Here is a 10,712-nt window from a genome sequence, read left to right on the forward strand (position 1 = left end):
AAGAGGTAAAAACCATAAAAACATGCAAAAGCAAAATAAATTCACTCCATATAGACTTCTGTTTTTGATTTTTTTGCCACATATTTCAGATCATTAAACATGCATAATATCAGAGGAAGAGAACATGAGTAGAATCAAAAATCAATTGTCAAATGGTTTTATTGACTAGAGGTAACACCCTCCACACCAAATTTTGTGAAAAAGTACTGTTTAATTCTACATAAAGTGTGATTTTTCCACAATTTTCAAAAGACAAGTTTCATTTCAAAATCCACACCCAGGTCTGACACCTGCTAGACCTGTTCAATTAAGAAATCAGTTAAGTAGAACCAGTCTAACTGCATGAAACACAGAACAGACATTCTAAAAAAAACAAAAAAACTATCTTCATTCCCCAAGCTAAAGAAATTCAAGAAAAAAAAGGAACTCTCACATCACAGAGAGAGGAGTCAAAACATAGTAATGGTTGTGTGATGTTCTGAAATAATTCACTCTGTTCCCAACCAAAAAATCCTGGAGGAAAATACTACACCATCGGTTCATAGCCTTAAACGTAGGCACACATGTGTAACGCAGCAGGACAAAGATCCAAACCAGTCAGAAGTAAGTCAGTCCCTGAATGGCTAAAAAAAAATTAAGATATATAATAATAATAATAATAATAATAATAATAATAATAATAATAATAATAATAATAATAATAATAATAACAGCAACCTTTGTTCGCAAATTCTTATTTATAAGGGACAATTAATAAGTCAGAGATTGACTCTGAAGTTTATGATAAATCTAACAGAGGTAAAGCAGCTTTACACACTGATCTGGACTCATTTCTTCTCATTCCATAGCAAAATGTTTTTTTTTTAAAAAGCATCACAAATTGAAGTCAGATGAGACAATTTTATTGAACTAAGTTTTTCCAACAATACTGTACAAACAAACTTTCAACACAACTGACAAAAGTTTAGTATCTTCACAAGAACCTAATTCCTGCTCCGAACTGGAACCCGTCGCATATCCTGCAAGGAAAACAGAGAACACTTCTGTGACCTAAATCAAAGCACGTAAAAAATAAAAAAAAACAACTCTCAAATGTTTTACTTACTGTATACAAAAAAAAATGTTTTCTTTTATTGTAGAAACAGAATCTTACACTGATTAGATGTGTTTTAAACCTAACCTTACATTCATTTTTTTTTATTAAATAGTTTGCTTTTTGAGGTGGAAACCTGGAAACTTGGTGACTTCAGCTCAGAGGAGGAGCTACGTATTGAAGGTGGGTCTAGGTCCACCAGGGCGTTCTGCACAGCTGAATGGTTGCCACGGGAGATTAAAGGATTTCTCAAACATGTATGAAGAAATCAAAGCAATACTCCAGGTATAATTTTGATGAGGGAATAACATTATAACATGATGGAAAGCTCAAAAGTTGATTTTATACAAGCCTGCCCCTTTAAATTTATCTTAAAACTGTTTATGCACTCCTTATTAGGCGTTCCAAAATATTTGTTCCACTCTGTCTGTAAGGAGAAAACTGAAAATTTATAATAAAAAGATAAACTTTTCAAAATTACCATTTATTATTTTGTGTTATTATTTTATTATTTTTATTATTTTTTCCTATGATCATATCTGACATTTGGAAGCCCTTTAAAACCTGCATGGTAACCGATCTGAACAACACATTATCCAAGGAACTAATAATCGGATTAATTTTAGTCAGGTTTTTTTTCTGATAACCATAAAAACAACACAAAGGTCTAAAGCGGCTACCTGTCTCCACTTTGGACTCCCATGGGAATGCAGTAATTCAGTTCCACCCTGGCAATGTTCCCCAAATGCAGCACGATGCCCAGCCCATAGGACCAGCGGATGCATTCTGCCAGTTTCTTCAAATGTGCCTGAGGCCCCTCGCCTTGACGGAAACAAAACACGGGATTTCAGTCAAACGGGGGGGAAAAAAAAGAACAGATGTGTGCGTGAGCGCCAGCTTTTTTCGCCTCACCGTAGTTGAGGTTACAAAGGTTTCCAGCGTTAAGGAAGAAATGGGTTCTGAAGAGATCACCGAAACCGCCTCGGCCCGGTCTGAAGGGTAGAGGCGTGTAGAGGTGGAGTCCTCCGGCCCAGTAGGCTTCACCTCCCAGGAAATCACCTGATGCCAGCAAAATCAGTAACAACGGCTTTACTACTCTAAATTTCAAGTTTGCTGATAAACGTCTTTGTCTTACCGTCGCTTTGTGGGCCCATGCTGTACATACTAAATCCCCTGATGCTGGTCGGGCCACCGAGGTAGAACCTACGAGTTAGCAAAGATACAGTGAGGTGTTTTTTTTTGTTTTTTTACAAAATATCCTGATGGAATTTTGAAGTACTCTCTCCACATAGTAATTTCTCTAAATATTGTTCTTTTATGTACCTGTCTGCAATGCATGTTGACTTATCACCAATGGGTAGAAGCAGGCCTCCCCATAATGAGGCAGAAATAACCTGAATGAAAAAAAAAACTGTTAAGAAAAAAACTTGGCTTGTGCATTGAAACCACATGATAAAAGTTCATTGTAGGGCTGCAACTTTTGATTATTCTAATCGGATTAACATTTTCTATCTGTAGATCTGACAGTCGTCTGCATAACAATGGAATAGAAGGCCGTGTTTTCTGAGTGTGGGCCCCAACGGGAGCAAATGTAAAGAAGACCCAGAGCTGAGCCCTGTGGCATGCCACAAGAAATACACATCAAAGTTCCAGGAAATCAAAAAGTTTTTAATTAAATACCAACAGCTGCTATCAATTTGATGATTTAACGAGGTTTCCACAGTTTAAAATTGGACAGCATAATGTGATGTTGATAACTTACAGGCGGCTATTTTTAATAAGATTCAATAAGCTTTAAAATTTAATTGATTTCATTTAACAAAAGTTGTCAGTGATGTGAAACAGTTGAGTTTAACAGCAAAGAAAAAAAACAGACAAAATCTGTCAGTGGAGCGTAACATTTTTCACACACCAAAAATTCAAACCCGCCTCGAATTGTGTTTTGGATGATGATCTTTGATTAGTGGATGAGGAATTCACCCATAAATCTCACCGAATCCAAAATGAGAGTTCTGTTGAGTTGAACCTCAAAGTCCTCCTTCAGGAACCTGGCGTCGCCCCCAGTGTAACCAGCCAGTTCCTGCACAAACACGAAACATCGGCGTTACAAACGAGATCCATCGCATTGTCGTCACGTGGCAATAAGCAGCCAAACAAAAATGTTCCAGTGGAGATCAAACCTGATGAATCTTCAGTAATCCACCTTTCCTCGGGAGGATGGAGGAGTTTCTGGTATCGATGACCATAGCGTGCTGGAAAACAAGACGACAGGTGCTAACAATATTCAATTTGCTTTTTCTTCTCAGAAATGTCATTGTCTCCCGCTGGACAACCACATCTAAATAAGTCAGTTAAAATCTCTTCATTAGAAGAAGCTGGTTTATAACCTTTACTAACCATTTTTCAACCAATTCTCTTTTTTTTTTGGAACCAAACAGCAATTTTTGACCACATACTATAACTTTTTGATGTAAAAAAAAAAAGATGACAAATACCGAAAGGGAAGACTTGAGAGAATGGCCGCTCTCCTCTCGGATGGCGAACGAGGCCGTCTGACCCAGAGAGCCCAGCTCTCTCCACACCGCCTCCCACTTCAGGGTTTGGCTGGTCTTCCACAAAGGAAACTGCATGTGGGATGTGTGAAACAACTTTTGAGTTAGTAGAGATCTGCAATAATAAATTATCATACAGCATTAACCCATGAGGCAGTGTTTTTTTTGTTTTTGTTTTTTAATTATACCACAGTAAATTCTGAATGAAAGGTTTATGTCAGGCTAGTAAAAACTGGCACAAGATGGTACTTTAGAAGCTGATTGTTTCTCAAAACCTGAGCTCCACCAGATCCAACAAACACACACAAAAAAACAAAAACAGACAGCATTTATAATGGTGCAAAACGTGACAAAATGGCACTTAAGAGAAGCGCTTACGCTAAGTTCTGTAGAGATGCCTCGATCCGTCTCTCTTAGCGAGCTCCACGGAAACTGACCTGTAACTTTGTACGCATTGACAGAGATGCTGAAAGGGAAAAGGAAAGAGGAGATGTTACGGTTTTAAGTTAGGTGGAACTTTTAATCTGCATCTATGGCTTAAAGTCTTTCTAATCAAATGGCGGAGCAGGGCTGCTCTGTGAGGCGGAAGCTTGGAAACTGCAGCTCCGAGGAGGAGCTTTGTCCTTGAAGGCGGAGCTACGTCCACCAAGGCATTTCTCAGACATGCATTAAATAATCAAAGCAACACTCCAGGTATGTTTTTGTTGAGGGAATAACATTATAACATGATGTTAATCTCAAAAGAGTCAAATTTACGTGATACTGTCCCTTTAAGTTTTCGTATGTACTTATCAAATTAGATTGACCTCCAAACTATTTTTGTTTTCAAAAGCTGGTCCCATATCTTACTTGCGCTCAAACTGTCCCGGCTGGGGTTTGAAGAAAGAGACTCCGTACGACGTCTCTTTGGTGCCGTAGGAGAACTGGAATGTCAGCTTTTCTGCCCGACCTAACATATTTGGTAATTTTACTCCGAGTACCTGAAACGACAAAAAGTAAAAACCAGAAAAAAACTTATTTTAATAAAGTCTGATGTTATGAATTATATGTAACAATATATGACCAAGACAACATCTAATAAGATAATAATAATAATAAATGTTAACTTGGCTCAAAACACTAACCATGCTCCCTTCATTGTTTCCGACCATAGTGTTATAGCTGCCTGTCAAACGCCTGAGCTCAGTGACCTCAAAGGTCACGTCAAGGCCATTAGGAAGGGCGTCTTCACCTGGAGGCAAAACAAAACAAGAGGGATGTGCCGATATGAAAATTTGAGCCGATAACAATATCCAATATTGATATTGCTGTCACAGTCAATAACAATATTGTACACAAATTATACATCTATATATTTCACTACACTGTCGAAATCTAGAAAAAAACCACACCACTGACTTCGTCACAGTTTCTCTGCTTCAGTTAAACAGTAACTGCATTTAATCATATTCAAAATTACTGACATTTATTGATGCACCTTTACTGAAGAAACAGTGCCGATATATCACGCGTCCCGATAAAACAAGCTAAGAACATACGAACTCTGCTCGTGTGCCGGAAAACGAAACTCCTCCAAATAAAAATGAGGCGGCAGACGGTACCTCGCGAAGTGTCGATGATGACCTCCACCTTTCTGAAGATACCGAGACGCAGCAGCTTCTGTCGCGCTTCGTGAGACCTCCGCATCACCTGCGTCACAAATTCAAGCGTGTTGATGCCAGCGACTGTTCTTGTTGCTCTTGTTCAGTATCTACTGAACAAGCAACAAATAGTGCGGTGGGATGAGGCGGACGTACGTCAATCAGGTTTTTTGCCCTGAACACTTCGGCGATTTCATAACTCAAAAAGTCATCCTTTGTTCTTCCAAGTCCATCAATGGTGACTTGCTGGACAACAACCTGGAAAAAAAAGCCCCAAAGAAACAAGAGAAACACAGTCTGAAATGTCATGAACGTCCAAAACAAAATACAACAGAGCAAATGACGAAACAAAAGATAAATGGAAGCCATTCATACAGAGTACTACATGGTCATAAAGCAACAAATCCACCCTTTTAAAATAGCAAACAGAGTAACAATGAGATAGGGCTGCAATATCTTGAGATATTGCTTCCTAAAATTAAAAATGATGACATTCTCACATTTTTGTTTTCAAGAACTTCTTGCTTTGGCTCCTGTTCAATCTCCAGAGCTTCGACGTCGTCTGCTTGGACGCCTAACTCTGGCCCCTGCATGGGCAGAGGGTCCAGGCTCTATGGAAACAAAATTTGTGGAAAACAATTAAAATCACTCAAAGCACACAAAGTGTTTTACCAAACTCATATCTAAAAACAAACATATTTAATTTAATCAAATGTTAGTTCTTAGTAAAAAACAAACAAACAAACAAAACAAAAAAAACAGAACATGCCAGTTTGAGGGAGGAGTAACACCAGAAACAAAAACAAATGTCACATGGCAACACAAGGAATACACATAATAGCCCTCATATTAATGTTTTTAGGGCAACACTTCATTTGACACGGTGTGCATAAGAGTGACATGACACCTGGCATGAACATAAATGTAAGAGAAAGCTGCATGGAGAATAATAGCTGGGAACAATGGTTAAAACTTAGAATATTCTTCACAGCACAGAACAGAAAACTTACACAAGTGTGTTTTTTCCTAACATGTCCATGTGTCATTGTAATAAATACACTGTAAACAATATTATTTCAAGTGTAATAACCAATATGCTACAATATGTTGGCTGCAGTATGAACAGCTCGCTGTTCTGTTTCCAATAGAAGCATTATACATGGTTAATAACGCAATGGGGCGTAATGGAGAATATGATTAAAGGGTATAGGGCAACAAAAACAATAAGTCAGGAAATCACTTTTACATGTCAATGATAAATGCATCTTTTTAGTGAAATATTTCCCAGATTTTCTGGACAGAAATGTTCAAACAGTGTTGTAGGTATGAGTATAATTTGCTTTTATGGCTTCAGCAACACTACAGACACACCAGCATCATTACAGATTGGAGTCAAACCGTGAACGGTCCCTTATCCTTGTGTTTAACATGAATTCGTTTAGATTAAACAGTTCCTAGCTTGAATTAATAGCACCATGCTATAAAAGAGCGGCATGCTGAGCCCAGTTAGAGCCTTGCTGGGTGAACTGTGTTGGGCCTTTGCTTCCAGCCCAGAATCCGCTCTGACAGATAACTCCCACTAAATGCTCAGAGAGGTCAAAGTCCTAGCTAACACAATCCCCGCGGACTCCTCCTTACCCTGGCATGGACGGTGCCCATGCTGAGCTCCGCTGGGCGCTGTCCCGAAAACTACTGGAGAAACTTTGAGTGGAAAATGACAAACTACTTTAACCTACAAGTCACCGAGAAGAAGCGAGGAGCCTCCGAATAAGGAGGCGGCCATGTCACTTCCTGGACACGCCCCTTCCGGGGAGCGTTCAATAGCGCAACGCTGAAACGGGTTGCTTTCGCTGTTAAGTCTTTGGATGCAGACTGTGCATTCCTTTATTCAAACAAATACATTGTAAAGTGTAATACAAGGAAAATATATATTTTACTGTGTTTAACAGGGCCTGCTAGTTTGAATGATACCTAAGCATGAGTGCTTTATATTTGGCATTCAAGATTATGTTTTTAAAATGATGCAACATTTTAACAATAATTCAAACCCAAAGACATGGAAGCCTATTTTCGGCTGCTTGCAGGTGTGGGAATATTTATTCAGTTAGATTTACTTGACTAAAAACTACTTTTAGAATTTTTTTATTATTATTTTTACTTTTATTTTAGCAATATTAATGTGAGGTATCACTTTTCTTACTTGAGTAAAATTTCAGGATACTCTTCCCACCTTGAGTGATTTTACTGAATGAAGATGATTTTATTTCTTATAATTTATTATTATTATTATTATTATTATTATTATTATTATTTAGTAAGATGATATGATCAGTTACTCAATACTTACATCCCGTTGTTACCAAATACTTTTTTCCTCACTTGAGTCATTTCTTGGACGGCTTCTTTTCACTTTTGCTTGAGTAGAAATATGTTGGAAGTAATGCTATAATGCTACTCTTAACTACAGAACAATTTTTGTATACTCATACACACCTCATAATTATAATGTAATTATGACACTTCATCCCAAAATGTAATTACAAGATAGGTAATACTGAGAAAGCAAAGTAATAATTCCTTAAATATTGTCTTATATTAATGAGGTCCCTGTTCTTTGTGTGCTGTAAATCAGTAAAAATAAAAACTAGCAGCCATAAAATAAAATATGGCTAATATAAAAACATGGTTATTGTGTGAAAAATACATTAAATTAAGTAAAAGTTTAGGCCTAGCGGAGAGACTATTTGACAAGAGTGCATGCTAATATATTTATTAAAATGTACAATATAAAAGAAAATACAAATTGAATCAGAATGAGCTCAATTCATCAGGAAATTTCTGCATTTTCCACAGGCCTACCAACGTCACGTTTTCTACCTGAAGCAAACAAATAATATCTCTACAACCATAAATAACATGAAATAAAATAACAGCTGTTGCAGAGGAAGGAGAAAAAAAAACTTTCACAATTTTGCATATGTTGCTGAGTCTCTCATCAGAACTTCCATCCTAAACAAAAAAAAAAAAAAGATGAACTCGCTGAACAATTCATAACAAAACATACTATGACAAACATAGCAGACTCAGCAAGCTGCACTTACGCTTCGGTTTTAAAACTTTTGTGGGATATTTTGTCTTCTGCTCTACCCTCAGGGTTTTCATTGATGTCTTTTATGCCGAGCATGGTCAGAGCTGCGGGGAGAAATAGCTTTGTAAATAGCAGCCCGAGTGATATTCACACTGAAACACTGTAAATTACAGTATTGACAGAAATAACATTGCCTTTGCAAAAATGTGATTAATACATCAAAAGTGGCCTTGTTGAGATCAACAATATGACCTGTACATATAAATTGTGGTATATGTTCCCAAACTTTTCCGTGCCGCCATCCCGCAAACAGTATTAGTTTAATGAAGAAACCCCCTTCACTAAACCCTACAGGCAATGCTACAAAATGTGTACAGAAACGTCAGCTTTTAGAATGTTCTTCTAACTTACTTTTATTCACTGATTAATAATTACTACATTCAGGCAGCCTTACACTTTCCAATTCTAGTTTTCCATGAGTTCTTAGCTGGGCTCCTGGTCGGCTCCTTCTGTCTTTTTCTTGTCAGAAACTTGTCCATTTTGCGCTTGCTAGCACAGCTGTGCTAGCTTGAGGAGCAAAGCAACTCCTCAAGCTGTCAGAAAGATGGTTGCCAGTCAAGTTAAATTATTTTAACTCATAAGTTATAATAATGATTACAGATTTTATGATTTAAAAAATGAGGGAATTTTTTTATTTTTCTAATTTCTCTCCAATATTTTGAGGCCCCCTCTACTACTCACTCCCTGGTGACCACCCCTGTAACAGGAGAGTTATAGAAGTGTTCAGATCTTATTATAATTTTAAAACAAAGCTTATTCTTTCACAGCTTCAAGCAAGTGTTTGTAGTTTTAAGAACCTTAAAAAAAAAGTTTGTAATAGGTAAGCTACAGTTTTAAGTCTTCCTGAAAGTGACCAGCAGCACCACTCACCCTGCTTGTACTGTGCAAAACTGATATACTTCTGGTTAGCGGGATCCATTATCCCGCAGATGGCAGTCAGGTTGGAGTTGTCAAACAGATTTGGCCCTCTCATTCCACTTTCCCGGGAAACCTTCAGCAGCTCCAGCTGCTCAATGAGAAACTCTTTGGGGTTCTCTGAATGACATAGTCACCGAACACATCAACAACAAAGGCAAAAACTTAGACACACATGAAAAAGAAATAATGAAAATGAGTAATTTAAGAAAATGAAATGTAAAAAGAGCAAGATCAAAACTATCAAGATATTCAGACTAAATATTTTAACTACAGTGACAACAAAGCAATTTTTGACTTTAAATTATTTGTAGGGACTGTTGTTTTTACAGGGTGAAAACGGTGGACCAACAGTAATATTTTTCTTACACACATGCCATTTATTTTTGGGGTAAATACTTCCAACAGATCCACCTTGACCTCACATATTTTTTGTTTCCACCAACAAACATCTGGAATATGCTGGATGTTTGATAGGCTCATGTGTCTTGGTGTAAAAATAGGATCAGTTTTGTTCTTCCTTTGTGTTATTTTGAATTCCAAACTTGCAGGACGATTTTTTTTTTTTTTTATGGTTGTTGGATCTTACATCAAAACAAAGCTTGCTATAACTTTTAGAAATCTGAATTAGACTAAATTAGACTAAATTCTGCTTTATAAACATGCTTATAAAATCCACACTGCATTTATCTTTATGCACTGTGTAAATACTCATTTAGCCCTGATGACTACAAAGGCAAAGATAACTGACAGAAACTTCTCTTTTAGAGTTTAAAGACTTAGTTTCTGAACTTAATTCAGTGCGAGTTTAAAAGACAAATAAGCTCAACGAACATCTCTACAAAGCACATTTTTAAAAAGTGAATAGCTAATTAACATTAAAACATTTGATGGGTGTCAGAATTCAGTGACGATGACGTTAAGTTTAATTTAAACAAACCGTAAATCAGCAGCTGTGAAAAAGAAATCGTGCTAATGAAGCTCACGAGAGACGGATATTCCACGTTTGAGGAAGAAATAAACTCTAACCGGGTCGGTAAAACAGGAGCATGCTGGTCATGTTGTCCATGAGCTCAAAAATCTTGTGTTTCTTGAGATATTCTTTCGCGTCTCTCTCTCTCTGGGTCGACATTTTTCCTCTTTTCTGTTGAATAGGGTTGCTATGATACCACAGGCCAGACGCGCGCGCACGGAAACGGTAAAACCCACTGCGCGTTAACCCCGACTCCGTCAACAAGAAAGAAAGGAGGAAGGTCTGTAAATATGTATCAATGTTTTTCTGCTTCTTTTCTACACTAAAAATATACATTTTATTTACAATGACACCATGCTTCGAGCAGGCTTAAGAAGACGACGTTCGTCTT

At 37.4% G+C, this 10,712-nt stretch overlaps 2 protein-coding genes across 2 annotated transcripts; both read right to left on the minus strand.

Moving 5' to 3' along the window:
* Positions 1-886: 886 nt before the first annotated feature.
* Positions 887-7,084, minus strand: samm50 (SAMM50 sorting and assembly machinery component). Its single transcript, XM_015013562.2, has 15 exons — positions 6,924-7,084; positions 5,786-5,896; positions 5,442-5,543; positions 5,247-5,334; positions 4,770-4,876; positions 4,495-4,625; positions 4,024-4,111; positions 3,589-3,717; positions 3,274-3,345; positions 3,087-3,173; positions 2,417-2,487; positions 2,229-2,296; positions 2,006-2,152; positions 1,774-1,915; positions 887-1,019 (listed from the first exon to the last, which is right to left on the minus strand). Exons 1-15 carry the CDS (start codon positions 6,942-6,944, stop codon positions 974-976), a joined length of 1,410 nt encoding a protein of 469 aa, XP_014869048.2. The 5' UTR covers positions 6,945-7,084; the 3' UTR covers positions 887-973.
* A 773-nt stretch (positions 7,085-7,857) lies between these two features.
* On the minus strand, positions 7,858-10,480 carry efcab10 (EF-hand calcium binding domain 10). The gene is made up of 3 exons (XM_088006747.1): positions 10,378-10,480; positions 9,304-9,480; positions 7,858-8,477 (listed from the first exon to the last, which is right to left on the minus strand). Exons 1-3 carry the CDS (start codon positions 10,478-10,480, stop codon positions 8,383-8,385), a joined length of 375 nt encoding a protein of 124 aa, XP_087862873.1. The 3' UTR covers positions 7,858-8,382.
* Between the last annotated feature and the right edge of the window lie 232 nt (positions 10,481-10,712).

This window comes from Poecilia mexicana, unplaced genomic scaffold (assembly GCF_051168715.1).
Source record: "Poecilia mexicana isolate PSO_F unplaced genomic scaffold, ASM5116871v1 scaffold_6, whole genome shotgun sequence".
Taxonomy (NCBI): Eukaryota; Metazoa; Chordata; class Actinopteri; order Cyprinodontiformes; family Poeciliidae; genus Poecilia; species Poecilia mexicana.